Source organism: Schistocerca serialis, chromosome 1 (assembly GCF_023864345.2).
Source record: "Schistocerca serialis cubense isolate TAMUIC-IGC-003099 chromosome 1, iqSchSeri2.2, whole genome shotgun sequence".
In the NCBI taxonomy this organism is placed as follows: Eukaryota; Metazoa; Arthropoda; class Insecta; order Orthoptera; family Acrididae; genus Schistocerca; species Schistocerca serialis.
The window spans coordinates 1,029,994,445-1,030,013,505 of NC_064638.1; the positions used below are offsets into that span (position 1 = coordinate 1,029,994,445).

Below are 19,061 nucleotides of genomic sequence, written 5' to 3' on the forward strand. Positions count from 1 at the left end.
CTTTACCTATGGTTTTTGTTCACACATCTGACGATGACAGATGCTAAACGCGTCGTAATAATCGTTAATAAATACACTGAGGTGACGAAAGTCATGGGACTACGAAATGAACATATATAGATGGCGCTAGTATCGCGAACACAAGGTACAAAAGGGCAGTGTAGTGGCGGAGCTGTCACTTGTACTAAGGTGATCCATGTGAAAAGATTTCCGACTTGATTATGGCGGCACGACGGGAATTAACAGACTTTGAAAGCGAAGTGGTAACTGGAAATAGACACATGAGTCATTCCATTTTCGAAGTCGTTAGGGAATTCAGTATTTGAAGATCGACAGAGTCAAGAGTGTGCCGAGAATGCCAAATTTCAGGATTTACCTCTCACTACAGACAACGATCGAGAGCAGCGGCGCTTGCGTAGAGTTGTCAATGTTAAAAGACAAGCAACACTACGTGGAATAACCACAGAAACCAATGTGGGACGTACGACTAGTGTATCCGCTAGGACAGTGCTGTGCAATTTGGCGTTAATGGGCTACTGCAGCCGGCCGAGTTGGCCGAGCGCTTATAGACGCTACAGTCTGGAACCGCGCGACCGCTAGGTCGCAGCTTCGAATCCTGCCTCGGGCATGGATGTGTGTGATGTCCTTAGGTTAGTTAGGTTTAAGTAGTTCTAAGTTCTAGGGGACTGATGACCGCAGAAGTAAAGTCCCATAGTGCTCAGAGCCATTTGAACATTTTTTGGGCTACTGCAGCAGACGACCGACGCGAGTGCCTTTGTTAAAACCACGACATCGACTGCAGCGCCTCTCCTGGGCTCGTGACATATCAGTTGGACCCTAGACAACTGGAAAACCGTGGCCTCATTAAATGAGTCCCGATTTCAGTTGGTAAGCACTGATGGTAGGGTTCGAGTGTGGCGCGCGAAGCCGTGGACCTAGGTTGTCAACAAGGCAGAGTGCAAGGGGTGGTGCTGGCTCCATAATGGTGTGGGCTGTGCTTATATGAAATGGACTGGGTCCTCTAGTTCAGGTGAACTAATCATTGACTGGACATGGTTCTTTTCTTCTTCTTCGAGACAATTTGTAGCCATTTTGACGTTCAAGTTCCCAAGCAACAATGGAATTTTTCTTGCTGATATTGCGCCATATAATTCGGTTACAATTGTTCGTGACTGGTTTAAGGAAAATTCTGAACATTATGGACAACTGGAGCCATTGTTTTGGTCATCCAGATAGCCCAAAATGGGACTTAATCGAGAGTTCAGTTCATGCACAAAGGCCTACACCGGTAAAATTTTCGCACTTATTGACGGCTATAGAGGCAGCATGGTTCAGTATTTCTACAGGGTAATTCCAGCGACTTGTGAAGTCGAAAAAATGTGTGTGAAATCTTATGGGACTTAACTGCTAAGATCATCAGACCATAAGCTTACACACTACTTAACCTAAATTATCCTAAGGACAAACACACACACCCATGCCCGAGGGAGGACTTGAATCTCCGCCGTGACCAGCCGCACAGTCCATGACCGCTCGTCTAATCCCGCGCGGCGTATGAAGTCCATGGTAGGTCGAGTTGCCATACTACGCCGCCCAAATGTCCGACAGGATATTGGGAGATTGTTGTTGGTGTGGTGATCTTCAGTCCAAAGACTGGTTTGATGCAGCTCTCTATGCTACTCTATCCTGTGCAAGCTTCTTCATCTCCCAGTACCTACTGCAACCTACATCCTTCTGAATCTGCCTAGCGTATTCATCTCTTGGTCTCCTTCTACGATTTTTACCCTCCAAGTTGCCCTCCAATACTAAATTGGTGATCCCTTGATGCCTCAGAACATGTCCTAACAACCTATCCCTCCTTCTAGTCACGTTGTGCCACAAATTTCTCTTCTCCGCAATCCTATTCAATGCCTCCTCATTAGTTATGTGGTCTACCCACCTAATCTTCAGCATTCTTGTGTAGTACCACATTTCGATGGCTTCTATTCTCTTCTTGTCTAAACTATTTATCACCCACGTTTCACTTCCATACGTGGCTACACTCCATACAAATACTTTCAGAAACGACTTCCTGACACTTAAATCTATACATGATGTTAACAAATTTCTCTTCTTCAGAAACGCTTTCCATGCCATTGCCAGTCTACATTTTATATCCTCTCTACTTGGACCATCATCAGTTATTTTGCTCCCCAAATAGTAAAACTCCTTTACTACTTTAAGTGTCTCATTTCCTAATCTGATTCCAGTAGCATCACCCGATTTAATTCGACTACATTCCATTATCCTCGTTTTGCTTTTGCTGATGTTCATCTTACATCCTCCTTTCAAGACACTGTCCATTCCATTCAACTGCTCTTCCATGTCCTTTGCTGTCTCTGACTGAATTACAATATCATCGGCGAACCTCCCAGTTTTTATTTCTTCTCCATGGATTTTAATTCCTACTCCGAATTATTCTTTTGTTTCCTTTACTGCTTGCTCAATATACAGATGAATAACATCGGGGATAGGCTACAACCCTGTCTCAGTCCCTTCCCAACCACTGCTTCCCTTTCATGTCCCTCGACTCTTATAACTGCCATCTGGTTTCTGTGCAAATTGTAAATAGCCTTTCGCTCCCTGTATTTTACCCCTGCCACCTTCAAAATTTGAAAGAGAGTATTCCAGTCAACAATGTCAAAAGCTTTCCCTAAGTCTACAAATGCTAGAAACGTAGGTTTGCCTTTCCTTAATCTTTCTTCTAAGATAAGTCGTGGGGTCAGTATTGCCTCACGTGTTCCAACGTTTCTACGGAATCCAAATTGATCTTCCCCAAGGTCGGCTTCTACCAGTTTTTCCATTCGTCTGTAAAGAATTCGCGTTAGTATTTTGCAGCCGTGGCTTATTAAACTGATAGTTCGGTAATTTTCACATCTGTCAACACCTGCTTTCTTTGGGATTGGAATTATTATATTCTTCTTGAAGTCTGAGGGTATTTCGCCTGTTTCATACATCTTGCTCACCAGATGGTAGAGTTTTGTCAGGACTGGCTCTCCCACGGCCGTCAGTAGTTCCAATGGAATATTGTCTACTCCGGGGGCCTTGTTTCGACTCAGGTCTTTCAGTGCTCTGTCAAACTCTTCACGCAGTATCATATCTCCCATTTCATCTTCATCTACATCCTCTTCCATTTCCATAATATTGTCCTCAAGTACATCGCCCTTGTATAGACCCTCTATATACTCCTTCCACCTTTCTGCTTTCCCTTCTTTGCTTAGAACTGGGTTTCCATCTGAGCTCTTGATATTCATACAAGTCTTTCTCTTATCTCCAAAGGTCTCTTTAATTTTCCTGTAGGCGGTATCTATCTTACCCCTAGTGAGATAGGCCTCTACATCCTTACATTTGTCCTCTAGCCACCCCTGCTTAGCCATTTTGCACTTCCTGTCGATCTCATTTTTGAGACGTTTGTATTCCTTTTTGACTGCTTCATTTACTGCATTTTTATATTTCCTCCTTTCATCAATTAAATTCAATATATCTTCTGTTACCCAAGGATTTCTACCAGCCCTCGTCTTTTTACCTACTTGATCGTCTGCTGCCTTCTCTATTTCACCTCTCAAAGCTACCCATTCTTCTTCTACTATATTTCTTTCCCCCATCGTTCCCTAGTGATCTTCCTGAAACTCTCTACAGCCTCTAGCTCTGTCAGTTTATCCAGCTCCCATCTCCTTAAATTCCCACATTTTTGCAGTTTCTCCAGTTTTAATCTACTGTTCATATCCAATAGATTGTGGTCAGAGTCCACATCTGCCCCTGAAATGTCTTACAATTTAAAATCTGGTTCCTAAGTCTCTGTCTTACCTTCTAGTGTCTCCAGGCCTCTTCCATGTATAAAACCTTCTTTTATGATTCTTGAACCAAATGTTAGCTATGATTAAAATATGCTCTGTGCAAAATTCTACCAGGCGGTTTCCTCTTTCATTTCTTACCCCCAATCCGTTTTCACCTACTATGTTTCCTTCTCTTCCTTTTCCTACTATCGAATTCCAGTCACCCATGACTATTAAATTTTCGTCTCCCTTCACTATCTGAATAATTTCTTTTATCTCATCATACATTTCATCAATCTTTTCGTCATCTGAGGAGCTAGTTGGCATAATAACTTGTACTACTGCAATAGGCGTGAGCTTCGTATCTATCTTGGCCACAATAATGCGTTCACTATGCTGTTTGTTGTAGCTTACCCGCATTCCTATTTTGTTATTCATTATTGCAACAACAAGTTATGTGTGATGTTTAGTGTGTGTGAGACTCTGCACAAATGGACCATTAGAAAACTTGAAGGTCATTGGAACGGAACAGAATCTCACACACTGACAACTTCAAAAGAAATGGCTTAAGACACACAGAAAACGCACTTGAAAGTGGTAATTATTTCTCGAAACGCGTCGTGCGAGAAGTAAAATATAGAAAAATCGTGACTGATAGCGGAAGATTTATTTATTTATAAACAAACCTATTTTTTCTACAGTCGCAGGCTTTCAAAAACCATTTATAAAGCATCAAATCAGATGTACCTTGTGTCCATCATAATGATATTAGACTACTGTGCAAAAATTGTAAAATTTTGTAACGAAGTTTATTAACGAGTCGTTACTTATATACTAATATAGATCTGGTATTGCTCCAGGTGGAACACTGCTTTCATTTGACCCCTTTTCACCCCTACTCTCAGGAATAAAGGTTATAGGAGTGCTTCACTGTCACAATAATTATTTCGAGATAGCAAGTGTGTGCCAGGTTTAGTAGTCATTACGTGAGGTACTACAGAGATATGGCCTGCATCTCGTAGTCGTGCGGTAGCGTTCTCGCTTCCCACGCCCGGGTTCCCGGGTTCGATTCCCGGCGGGGTCAGGGATTTTCTCTGCCTCGTGATGGCTGGGTGTTGTGTGCTGTCCTTAGGTTAGTTAGGTTTAAGTAGTTCTAAGTTCTAGGGGACTGATGACCATAGATGTTAAGTCCGATAGTGCTCAGAGCCATTTTGAACAGAGATATGCTGATACGTTGTTGTCAATACACCACTTCCCTCCTCCCCCCTCCTCCTCCACTATCCCGCTACTTCTTTCGTAGAGGCGAAACGTCTTCGAGACTATCGTCAATGAACCTAGCGAAACCGAAAATTAAGTATTAGATACTAGTATCTATCGTTACTCAATATTTTTACATGTCACAGCTTCTTGCACCCACCCCGCTCATGGGGGGGGGGGGGGGAGGAGGGGTAGGTGTACGTCACCTCCACAGTATTTTTATGCAAATATATAAACAATACAAATAATGAGTCACTAATAAACAAAATTTGGTTGAAATTGTTCCTGGCGTTCCTAAGCTATGCTTCTATGTCACCACCTTTTCGCCCCATACTGCTTTCAAGATATTAAGTGATATGTAGATCAAGTTTGGTTAAAATCGATGCAGTGGCTTTGGAGGAGATGTGGAACGCACATGCACTATCTGATGAAAAGTGTCCTGAGACCTGTCAGTGGACATCAGTTTGATGTCCATCCTTCGTCTTTGTGACGGTTTGAACGATAGTGGGGATACGTTCAGTGAGGTGTCTGAATATCTGTGGAGAAATAGGAGCCCTTTCTTCCTCAAGAACAGAAACCAGAGGAGTTAATAATGTTGATCGCTGTGGTTTGAAGCGAAGTCGACGTTGTAACTCATCCTAAAAGTGTTCCATTGGGGTCAAGTTGGGACTCTGTGCAGACCAGTCCATTTCCGGAAAGTTATTGTTGGTTGTTTGGTTGGTTGATTTGGGGGAGGGGACAAGACAGTGAGGTCATCGATCCCGTAGGATTAGGGAAGGAAGTCAGCCGTGTCCTTTCAAAGAAACCATCCCAACAGTTGCCTGAAGTGATTTAGGGAAATCATGGAGGACCTAAATCAAGATGGCGAGACGCGGGTTTGAACCGTCGTCCTTCTGATTGCGAGCCCAGTGTGGCAACCACTGCGCCGACTCGCTCGGTGAGAGATATTGTCCACAAGACATCGCCTCACAGACGCTGCTTTATGACAGGGTGCGCTGTCATGCTGGCACAAACAATCCTTTACTGTATGCAGTACACAACGCTGTAATATGTGTTCATTACCTTCCCGCTTTTGTGTTTTTTTAAGCGCAATACAGGAACCACACCCTGACCACGAAAAACACCCCTACACCGTAACACCACGTCTTCTGAACGAAGACATTCCTATCACATGAAGGCAGGTAACGTTGTCCAGGCGTATGCCAAATAAAAACTCTTCAGTGGGATTGCCACACTGTAAAGTGTGATTCATCCTTCCAGGTAACTCCATCAGCCACTGTCCAGTGGCGTCCCTCTTTACATCATCTCAAGTTCCATTTAGCACGGACTATAGAAATGTGTGGCTTATGAGGAGCTTCTCGAACATCGTTTGTACTCACTATGCACTGTCATTGTCCTAGCCGGACTGCTCGCACCACTTTGGAACTTACGAATGATTCATTTTCTGACATCATGCTCGACAGTCCCAGTTCGTCAGTAAATGATGTCTGCCTGGTCTTGAGTGAGCTGTGGTTGTTCCTCCGTATTCCCACTTCGCAATCACATCGTCAACAGTCGACTTCGGCAGCTTTAGAAGGGGTGAAAAGTCATAGACGGATTTGTTACTCAGGTGACATCCAGTGACTACTCCACATTCGAAGTCACTGAGCTCTCCTCATCAATCCATTCTGCTGTCACTGCTTTTCTACTGACAATGCAGTAATCCTCTGCTTCTTTTATACGGGCCTGCAGTGACATCTAGTGGTCAATTCCGCATTATGCACGGTGGTCCATTGATCGTGACCGGGCCAAATATCTCACGAAATAAGCGTCAAACGAAAATACTAGAAAGAAGGAAACATGCCTAGCTTGAAAGAGGAAACCTGATGGCGCTATGGTTGGCCCGCTAGATGGCGCTGCCATAGGTCAAACGGATATCAACTGACATTTTTTAAATAGGAACCCCCATTTTTATTACATATTCGTGTAGTACGTAAAGAAACATGAACGTTTTAGTTGGACCACTGTTTTCGCTTTGTGATAGATGGCGCTGTAATAGTCCCAAACGTAAGGGGCACAATTTTAGACGAACAGTTGGTAACAGATAGGTTTTTTAAATTAAAATACAGAACGTAGGTACATTTGAACATTTTATTTCGGTTATTCCAATGTGATACATGTACCTTTGTGAACTTATCATTTCTGAGAACGCATGCTGTTACAGCGTGATTACCTGTGAATACCACATTAATGCAATAAATGCTCAAAATGATATCCGTGAACCTCAATGCATTTGGCAATACGTGAACCGACATTCCTCTCAACAGCGAGTAGTTCGCCTTCCGTAATGTTCGCACAAGCATTGACAATGCGCTGATGCATCTTGTCAGGCGTTGTCAGTGGATCACGATAGCAAATATCCCTCAACTTTCCCCACAGAAAGAAATCCGGGGACGTCAGATCCAGTGAACGTGCGGGCCATGGTATGATGCTTCGACGACCAATCCACCTGTCATGAAATATGCTATTCAATACCGCTTCAAACGCACGCGAGCTATGTGCCGGACGTCCATCATGTTGGAAGTACATCGCCATTCTGTCATGCAATGAAAGATCTTGTAGAAACATCGATAGAGCATTAAGTACGAAATCACCATACATTGCATTATTTAGATTACCATCGATAAAACGGGGCCCAATTATCCCTCCTACCATAATGCCGCACCATACATTAACCCGCCAAGGTCGCTGATGTTCTACTTGTCGCAGACATCGTGGATTTTCCGTTGCCCAATAGTGCATATTATGCCGGTTTACGTTACCGCTGTTGGTGAATGACGCTTCGTCGATAAATAGAACGCGTGCAAAGAATCTGTCATCCTCCCCTAATTTCTCTTATGCCCAGTGGCAGAACTGTACACAACGTTCAAAGTCGTCGCCATGCAATTCCTGGTGCATACGAATATGGTACGGATGCAATCGATGTTGATGTAGCATTCTCAACGCCGACGTTTTTGAGACTCCCGATTCTCGCGGAATTTGTCTGCTACTGATGTGCGGAGTAGCCGCGACAGCAGCTAAAACACCTACTTGCGCATCATCATTTGTAGCAGGTCGTGGTTGACGTTTCACATGTGGCTGAACACTTCCTGTTCCCTTAAATAACGTAACTATCCGGCGAACGGTCCGGACACTTGGATGATGTCGTCCAGGATACCGAGCAGCATTGATCACAATAGCCATACATCATCACGATATCGACCTTTTCCGCAATTGGTAAACGGTCCATTTTAACACGGGTAATGTATCACGAAGCATATACCGTCCGCTCTGGCAGAATGTTACGTGATACCACGTACTTACACGTTTGTGACTATTACAGCGCCATCTATCACAAAGCGAAAAAAGTGGTCCAACTAAAACATTCATGTTTCTTTACGTACTACACGAATATGTAATAAAAAATGGGGGTTCCTATTTAAAAAATGTCAGTTGATATCCGTTTGACCTGTGGCAGCGCCATCTAGCGGGCCAACCATAGCGTCATCTGGTTTCCCCCTTCAAGCTAGACGAGTTTCGTTCTTTATAATTTTTTCGTTTGATGCTTATTTCGTGAGATATTTGGCCCGGTCACTATCAATGGGCCACCCTGTATAGGGGTGTCTGGATACTTTTGATCAGATACTGTATACGCATTCAATAACCTAGACGTCTATAAAAGTGTAGATTAGCGATAACGTGGTGGTCTCAGGCGGGCTCACCGTGCCCCGAGCTGGAGCCGTCCTCGAGGCTGGTGTGCAGGCTCTTGAAGCTGTCTCGCGCCTCGTGGCTCTGGAAGCTGGCGCGCTTGTCGCTGGCGCTGACGCTCGTCGAGCGCCGGCCCGCCGCGCTCGAGTTGACGCTCATCGCCGCTCCCCGTTCACCTGCAAAACACGTGACAACCCTGTCACAGCTGTGGTGCGACGCTGGACTAATGTGAGTGTGAACCTGAGCGCGCCACATAAAATATCAGCCACTCTCTTAAATGAGCACACTTTAGTTCAAAAGAAAAAGCCAGGCAGTACATGGAAGAGTCAGTTTTGAAAATTTCTAGCCAGATTAAGTTTCATCTAACAACGTCTTGTGAAATAAGGACAATCATTAAATATTTGAAAAATATATGTTCTGTTGGAGTAGATGACATCTCTGACAAGTTACTAAAACAATGTGGAGCAATTACAGCTGATGTTTTTAGTCAGATATGTAATGCATCACTGACTCAGGGTATTCTTCCATACATGTTAAAATATGCCATTGTCAGGCCTCTCTACAAAAAGAGGGAAACCACAGATGTCAATAATTACCGGCCAGTATCCTTGCTTACAGCATTTTCAAAAATCTTTGAGAAAGTAATGTAGCTACTCAAGAGTGGTTAGCCATCTCAACAGTAATGGAATACTTAGTAAATCACAGTTCGGATTTCAGAAATGCTGCTCCACTGAGACAGCAATATAAAATGTCACTGTCCACATAACAGAGATTTAAATAGTAAAATGTCACCAATAGGCATATTCTGTGACTTATCCAAAGCATTTGATTGTATCAACCATGACATTATGTTAGAGAAATTACAGTTATATGGTATAAATGGAACAGAATATGAGTGGTTTAAGTCATATCTACAGAACAGGTGTTCCACAAGTTTCGATCATGGGTCCCCTCATGTTCTTGATATATGTGAATGACCTCCCTTTTTATGTGAAACAAGATGCTAAACTGACACTACTTGCTGATGATACAAGCATAATTATTAATCCAGTAAAAGAAAGTCCGATAGAAAATAATACAAATAATGTCTTTGGAAAAGTTATTAATTGGTTTCCTGGGAATGGGCTTGCTCTGAACTTTGAAAAAACACAGTACATCCAATTTTCTGCTGCAAAACGTATAATTCCTTCAATAAACATAACACATCAAAAGAAGTCAGTAGCCAGGGTAGAGCATACTAAGTTTTTGGGTGTACATATAAACGAGAATCTTAATTGTAAAATTCATATTTTGGATCTCCTAAAGCGACTTTGAGGTTCGCCGATGACATTGTAATTCTGTCAGAGACAGCAAAGGACTTGGAAGAGCAATTGAACGGAATGGATGGTGTCTTGAAGGGAGGATATAAGATGAACATCAACAAAAGCAAAACGAGGATAATGGAATGTAGTCGAATTAAGTTGGGTGATGTGGAGGGTATTAGATTAGGAAATGAGGCACTTAAAGTAGTAAAGGAGTTTTGCTATTTGGGGAGCAAAATAACTGATGATGGTCGAAGCAGAGTGGATATAAAATGTAGACTGGCAATGGCAAGGAAAGCGTTTCTGAAGAAGAGAAATTTGTTAACATCGAGTATAGATTTAAGTGTCAGGAAGACATTTCTGAAAGTATTTGTATGGAGTGTAGCCATGTATGGAAGCGAAACATGGACGGTAAATAGTTTGGCGAAGAAGAGAATAGAAGCTTTCGAAATGTGGTGCTACAGAAGAATGCTGAAGATTAGATGGGTAGATCACATAACTAATGAGGAAGTATTGAATAGGATTGGGGAGAAGAGAAGTTTGTGGCACAACTTGACTAGAAGAAGGGATCGGTTGGTAGGACATGTTCTGAGGCATCAAGGGATCACCAATTTAGTACTGGAGGGCAGCGTGGGGGGTAAAAATCGTAGGGGGGGACCAAGAGATGAATACACTAAGCAGATTCGGAAAGATGTAGGTTACAGTAGGTACTGGGAGATGAAGAAGCTTGCACAGGATAGAGTAGCATGGAGAGCTGCATCAAACCAGTCTCAGGACTGAAGACCCCAACAACAACAACAACAAAGCGACTAGGTTCAGTAACTTTTACAATCAGAATAATTGCCAATTTTGAGGATGTAGAAATTAGTAAGTTAACATACTTCGCATACTTCCACTCTCTGATGTCATACGGAATAATATTCTGGGGCAAGTAAACACTTAGGCAAAAGGTATTCACTGCTCAAACGAAAGTAGTTAGAATAATGTGTGGGGTTCATAGTCGCACATCTTGTAGGCATCTGTTTAAAATATTAGGACTTCTTGTAACTGCTTCATAGTACATTTACTCAGTAATGAAATTATTTCTCAACAACATGGACCAGTTTAAAATCAACAGCGACATTCATGATTACAATACCAGAAAAAAGAAAGACCTACACTATACTTTACTTAACCTATCTTTGGCACAGAGAGGGGTAAAATATGCTGCTATAAAACTTTTTGATAAATTACGAGATGAAATAAAATATCTGACGGACAGCAGTAATAGTTTCAAAAACAAATTGAAATCATACCTCCTTGACAACTCCTTCTATAGCATAGATGAATTCTTGAATATGAGTAAATAAATCTGGAGATGTAACATATGCATTTTGTGCCATTTAAGGGAATGGGATAGATAACAGAAATATTTAGGTATAACTCTATAATGTAAAAAAAAAAAACCCTTGTTCCTGTGCGCATTTCTTGTGCATTTGAAACGTTCCACATCATAACGGTTTTGCGTGCTATTGATCAATGGAACACGTAACTAACTAACTGGTCGTTTTGGAGCGCTGCGTATGACGTGGACCTGCTACCAAGCGATCACGTGACCCTTTGTAGCGGACTTGAGTCTTAACAGTGAAGGGCTGCGTGTGCGCCCGTCGACTGCCAGATGTTCAGCTTCAGCCGGAAATGTTCCGCTTTTTACGGTCGTGTCTGATCACATACGTACGAGTATATAAAAGTCCTGTCCGTCTGGATGTTGTTAGGCTCCTTAGCAATGAAACAGAGACCGCAGAACAAAGGCCCGTTCCAAGCTAATGGCTTAATCGCGGGAAGTAATTCTAAGGAGGGATAAGGATATTACCACAGTGATACTCTAACCAATAGTATTCTCATGTCTGCGTCCAATGTTTTTCTTCGTAGGACGAACGAGTTTAATACACAATGTCAAAACTACGCTATGCGCAGAGCGAGCGAGATGTAACAAAAATTAAAAATGTTCAAATGTGTGTGAAATCTTATGGGCCTTAACTGCTAAGGTCGTCAGTCCCTAAGCTTACACACTACTTACCCTAAATTATTGTAAGGACAAACACACACACCCATGCCTGAGGGGGGACTCGAACCTCGGCCGGGACCAGCCGCACAGTCCATGAATGCAGCGCCCTAGACCGCTCGGCTAATCCCGCGCGGCGAGATGTAACAGAATGTGCCGATCAGCCGATGACAACCCACCTCTCTTGGGCCATACTACTACGCGTGGTGTAACACGGAAGGGGATAATGAAGAATTTCGTTCGGAGTTGTTGACATTGGTAGAATATTACTTTGCACTTCCAGGCCATCACACCAACATTCTAAGGATGTTCTCTTTCAAAAATGTTCAAATGTGTGTGAAATCTTATGGGACTTAACTGCTAAGGTCATCAGTCCCTAAGCTTACACACTACTTAACCTAAATTATCCTAAGGACAAATACACACACCCATGCCCGAGGGAGGACTCGAACCTCCGCCGGGACCAGCCGCACAGTCCATGACTGCAGGGCCTTAGACCGGATGATCTCTTTCATGAACGCCCAATGGACAAAGCAACCCTTTAAAGTGGAAACTGACACGATCACAAAGATGATGTTATTGTTATGTAATTTAAAAATGTACTGTCAGCAGTTCCTTGAAATTATTTCCAAGATAAATAACGTGCTTGATAAATTGGGTTCAGATGAGAAACAGTAATACTTAACTAAAGATTACTCTTATTTTTCGATAAGTCTAATTCAAATGCCTAAAGTTAACGAATATCTTTTCGTATGCCGTCCCAGAGGAACAGATAATTATTTATTTTGTTTAAGACGAACTTTTTTAATTTACTTAGGCTTCTTAGGAAGGCGACAGTAATTAAGAATACGGGACACTCAGTTACTACCGTAATTTCCAAACTATAAGGCTGTTTTCTGATTTTATTTTTAGTTTAAACACATTTAACGTCGACATCGCAAAACCTGATTGTAACTGATTATTAATAAACGAATGAAAATACCTGGCTATTTCTATTTAAAACAGCTAGTCCTGCTTTCAGGGCAAAATATTCTGCTAAATATTACGCAGAGTCCGCCTTTTCTATTCTATACGTGGCAGTTGGCTGCATGTGTACTGACATAGTTAGTTATTCATATTAAGATACAATTAATACACACTCCTTCGAAACGTAAAGGTGCTACATAATTTTTATAGTATATTTACTAATTTCTTACTGCTATAGTTTGTTGTATGCTAGTTTGATGTATGCGCGTATGTTATGTAACCGTAGTAAGTTAGGCCATCAACTATCCAAATGGGATAACAATGTAGTAGATATTATATACGTGTACAGATAAGTTAGGCCATCAACTATCCAAATGGGATAACGATATAGTAGATATTATATACGTGTACAGATAAGCAAATGGTTACAGTTTCAGAAAAACTGGATGATTTCTTCGAGAGAAAGAGTTTCACAAATTGAGCAAGTAAATAACACGCTAGTGAATATGGTTCAAATGGCTCTGAGCACTATGGGACTTAACTTCTAAGGTCATCAGTCCCCAAGAACTTAGAACTACTTAAACCTAACTAACCTAAGGACATCACACACATCCATGCTCGAGGCAGGATTCGAACCTGCGACCGTAACGGTCGCGCGGTTTCAGACTGTAGCGCCTAGAACCGCTCGGCCACCCAGGCCGGCACGCTGGTGAACCTCTGGCCCTTATGCAAGCAGTTATTCGGCATGTCATTGACTGATAGAGTTGTTGGATGTCCTCCTGAGGGATATCGTGCCAAATCCTGTCCAACTGGCGCATTAGATGATTAAAATCCCGCGACGCTGGAGTGCCCTACCCTTAATTTTTTTCCAAATTTGTGTGAAATCTTACGGGACTTAACTGCTAAGCTTACACACTTACCTAAATTATCCTAAGGACAAACACACACACCCATGCCTGAGGGAGGACTCGAACCTCCGCGGGGACCAGCAACACAGTCCACGACTGCAGCGCCTCAGACCGCTCGGCTAGTCCCGCGCGGCCCTACCCTTAATGCTTTGCACGTTCTAAATTGGCGGGAGATCCGGCGATATTATTGGCCACAGCAGGGTTTGGTAAGCACGAAGACGAGCAGCAGAAACTCTCTTCGTGTGCGGGCGGGCATTATCTTGCAGAAATGTAAGCTCAGGATGCCTTTCCACGAAGGGCAACAAAACGGGGGATATAATATCGTCGACTTACCGCTGTGCTGCAAGGGTGCCGCAGATGACAACCAAAGGGGTCCTGCTACGTAAAGAAATGGCATCGCTGACCATCACTGCTTGTTGTCAAGCCTTATGGCGGGCAACAGCCAGCTTCGTATCCCACCACTGTCCGGGGCGTCTCTGGAAGGGTTTTCGGCCTCAAGTCTCATTGACTGGAGTAGAATTGTCCAGCTTTGAATTGAACCTTGATGACCAGCGAAGAAGTGTCTGGAGATGCCTAGGGGCGACGGTGGGACACCGACCTGACATGGCAGACGCTCTATCCATCTGAGCCGCAAAGGGCACAGAGGATAGTGCGAAAGAACAGATACCATCGGTGACCATGCAGCTCTCTAGAATGAAATTATAATTAAATCAATACCTTAAGCTGTCCACAGGTGTTGATATACATCAACGGGGATAGTTGAAAACGTGTGTCCCGATCGGGACTCGAAACCGGGATCTCCTGCTTACATGGCAGACGCTCTATCCATTTGAGCCACCGAGGGCACAGAGGATGGGGCGACTGCAGGGATTTATTCCTTGCACGCTCCTCGTGAGACCCACATTCCCAACTTAATGTCCACACACTACATTCGTAGTGCCCCTGCCTACTAGACTCATTACTCGCGCCAGACAATATTACGGAATCCCGTAAGAGTTTAGGCAATGCGTGTGCATCCGCACAGAAGAAGGAGGTCAGATACTAACCGGCCATTGACCTCCTTTTTCTGTTCGGATGCACACGCATTGGCCAAACTCTTACGGTACTCGGTAAGATTGTCTGCCGCGAGTAATGAGTTTAATAGGCAGGGGCACTACGAATGTAGTGTATGGACATTAAGTTGGGAATGTGAGTCTCACGGGGAGCGTGCGTGCAAGGAATAAATCCCTACAGCCGCACTATCCTCTGTGCCCTAGGTGGCTCAGGTGGTTAGAGCATCTGCCATGTACGCAGGAGACCCCGGATTCGAGTCCCGGTCGGGGCACACATTTTCAACTGTTGGCGTATATCAACGCCTGTCGACAGCTTAAGATATTGATTTCATTATCATTTCACTAAGAGTGATGGTCTGGGGTGCCATTTCTTTTCGTAGCATGACCCCTTTGATTGTCATGTGGGTGATGACACAAGGCCATATCAGTCAATCATCCAGACTGTTTTCCCTGCAACTACTGAAAAGATGGCTGCCCATCTTCAGGAACCACACGTTTGTCTGGCTTCTCAACAGGTACCCCTCAGTTATGGCTGCACCTGCGGTACGGCTACCTGCAATGCTCAGACACGCAAGCCACCCCACCGACACCTAGGTCCGTGATTCATTGGGGGCAGATATGACATTTATAACTAATTTTTGTATGTAAAATATTATTCCCCATATTGCCCCACGATTTCACAAATTCTTCAATTAAAATGCTAATTTAGGAAACTGCATACCGATAAAGTGTAATGTTTTGAAATTTAATATTATAATAAAGAGGTCTGAACCAATATAACGATGTGTTATAATTTTCTTGCACTTCAAAATGACTGCTGATCATTGGGTACCTCCCTCTACCGTAAGTTCCCCTACGTGTTTAACGTCAAATATTTGACACACTAATCATTTGTCAAATAATCAGAAGTCTGAAGATGTTTTATACATGAGAGTTCGATTCTTTCAAGAACTGCGGGTTTATTGGAGGTCTCTAATTTCTGTGTCCATCGTGACTCTCTCTATTTGTTCAGGATTGTTTGTTGTTGAGATGTCCAGTGCGATAGCTTTCGGATAAAACGTTTAGAATAATTTTTCAATACGTTTTGTGCCTAACATTAGGTTTAAGCACGTATTTTAGCGTAAATATCGAGGGTTGATTCAATTAATCACCGACTATAATTGTATGAGTCGTAGCATGTGTATGTAGCCCCGGCAGCCAGTGAACTCCTGACGACGATGGCGGAGAAGGTCATCGAAAGCTCCAGGATTTTATTCGAATTGACGCGGTTTGAAAACCGAGAACATTTTATTCATGAGTCGTAGTACATATTCAAAACGAAACTGAAATTTTACTTGTACCTTTCAGCAACTATATGTCTGGTCGGGAGGCGGTAAAAGGGACCAACTTTTGATTCCGGTTGCTGAGTATAATATATTTCACATATTTCACTACAAGATAAACTACTTCCAACGGCAACAAACACGCCAGCACCAACTGAGTTTAATCAATACGAAACTACTTCTCGCTGACACACCCACAAAATTATGAAAGAAAAAAAATTATCGCTTAGTACAGTTTCATTGTTCATACGGCGAAACTACATCAGGCGTTACGTTCTAATTTATTACTACTTTACTACTCAGTCTATTCATAACAGTTTGCATACAGTATCCAGATATACCACGGAATGTGGTTGCAGTATTATATCACTGTACGACTTGCAATAAAGGAGATATGACGTCACAAATATTGATACACGTGAAAAAATATCTTTTGCTTAAAATGGAGCGCAAATTACCCAGACTATATTCATCCAATGTTTCATAATGAGAGCATTTAGCAACTTCCAACAAACTTTACGCATAACTTCAAACTTTTCCTAAACTTTTCCTCGCTTACATGGTTAAAGTCAAATATTTAACACAGTAACTCACTTGTAATGCAGTCAGACGTTTAAATCTGTTTTATCCATGGAAGTTCGATTCTTCGAAGAATCGGGGGTTTACTGGTTACTTATACTTCAACAATCTCGCGCTAGGCATTTACGGATGGCTAGAATGTTTGAGTTGATATCCACAAATTACAAAATTTCTTGAAGGCTTTGGGTAAACATGGAAGTTAACTAGTTCTTTTGTAGACAGTGTTTAATTTTCGGTGAAAAGTTTCTAAGTGTTACGGAAAGCGTGAGCGGTGTTAGCAAACTTTCCGTGTTATTTGAGGCCTCAGCGAGTACGCTGTATCGATTGCGTGTCGACAGGAATAACGTTTCGCGCAGTTAACCCCGATGTCGAAGTAGCTCCCAACTGATTTATTAACACGGAATTTTCTTACAAGCACGCAAACTCGCAATTAGAGAAGTCATAGGGCTTTATTGTGACTACATTGTGTTACGCATCTGTTATAGTAATGGCGCGCCGATAATGTAACGTTTCACTCCCAACTGAAAACAAAAATGCAGTCCAAAAATCATCTCCTTTTAGTGGTCTCAATAATTATTTGCACCGGAGGTAAAAGCAGTAAAATGAAGAACATGTGCAAAGAACATTATCGGAGGAATCAGTAAGTAAAGAAATAACACAAACACGTGACTCAAGAATGATGAAAGAAGTTTGCCATGATGGAAGGGACTGGAGACACCAGAAGGAATATTGTACATAATAATAATAGTAATAATAATAATAATAAGACATTCAGAAAATTTGAACTCCAAAACGTTTCCAAGAACTGATGTGGACTACGACCATAGTTACGAAATGCAGACTAAAACTGAAGAAATTTCAGAAAAGTAGGAAATTACAACCATGGGTAAACATAAGAAAAGAATAGAAGCTTGTGGGATGAGTATTAAATAAGAATGCTGAAAATAAAATGGGTAGACTGCGTAACTAGAATAGAGTCTGGAAGCAAAGAGCTTTCGGCCACAACGTCTTTAAAAGATGGGACACATCCTAAGGACATTAGGCAATAGTTTACTAGGTAATGGAAGGCAGTTTGACGCCTAAAAATTGAAAAACCTAAGGCTTGGATACAGTCAGTAGACTGAAATAAAGGTAAAACTTCCTGGCAGATTAATACTGTGTGCCGGACCGAGACTCGAACTCGGGCCCTTTGCCTTTCGCAGGCAAGTGCTCTACCAACTGGGCTACCCAAGCACGACTCACGGCCCATCCTCACAGCTTTACTTCTGCCAGTACCTCGTCTCGTACCTTCCAAACTATACATAAGCTCTCCTGCGAACCTTGCAGAACTACGTAGCACTCCTGAAAGAAAGGAGTCTCGGTCCGGCACACAGTTTTAATCTGCCAGTAAATTTCATATCAGCGCACACCAACTGGGCTACCCAAGCACGACTCACGGCCCATCCTCACAGCTTTACTTCTGCCAGTACCTCGTCTCGTACCTTCCAAACTATACATAAGCTCTCCTGCGAACCTTGCAGAACTACGTAGCACTCCTGAAAGAAAGGAGTCTCGGTCCGGCACACAGTTTTAATCTGCCAGTAAATTTCATATCAGCGCACACTCCGCTGCAGAGTGAAAACCTTATTCTGGAAACATACCCCAGGCTGTGGCAAAGCAATGTCTTCGCAGTATCTTGTCTCTCAGGAGAGCTAGTTCTGCAAGGTTCGCAGGAGAGCTTCTGTAAAGTTTGGAAGGTAGGAGACGAGGTACTGGTAGAAGTAAAGCTGTGAGGACGGGACGTGAGTCGTGCTTGGGTAGCTCAGTTGGTAGAGCACTTGCCCGCGAAAGGCAAAGGTCCCGAGTTCGAGTCTCGGTCTTGCACACAGTTTTAATCTGCCAGGAAGTTTCATATCAGCGCACACTCCGCTGCAGAGTGAAAACTTCATTCTGAAATAAAGGTAGGTTGCATTAGTTACGCAGAGATAAAGATATTCGCACAGTATGACTAGGTTGGGGCGGTTGCACGAAAGATTATACGGGGTGGTCCATTGATAGTGACTGGACCAAATATCAGACGAAATAAGCATCAAACGAAAAAACTACAAAGAA

At 42.8% G+C, this 19,061-nt stretch overlaps 1 protein-coding gene across 1 annotated transcript in view; it reads right to left on the minus strand.

The window, feature by feature from the left end:
- The window catches only part of LOC126413971 (uncharacterized), a 260,800-nt gene that overhangs the window by 114,740 nt on the left and 126,999 nt on the right, over positions 1–19,061 (minus strand). The window contains exon 2 of the mRNA XM_050083309.1: positions 8,813–8,974. Coding sequence (XP_049939266.1) covers positions 8,813–8,957 — 145 coding nt within the window. The 5' untranslated portion in view covers positions 8,958–8,974. The remainder of the gene's footprint in view (positions 1–8,812; positions 8,975–19,061) is intronic.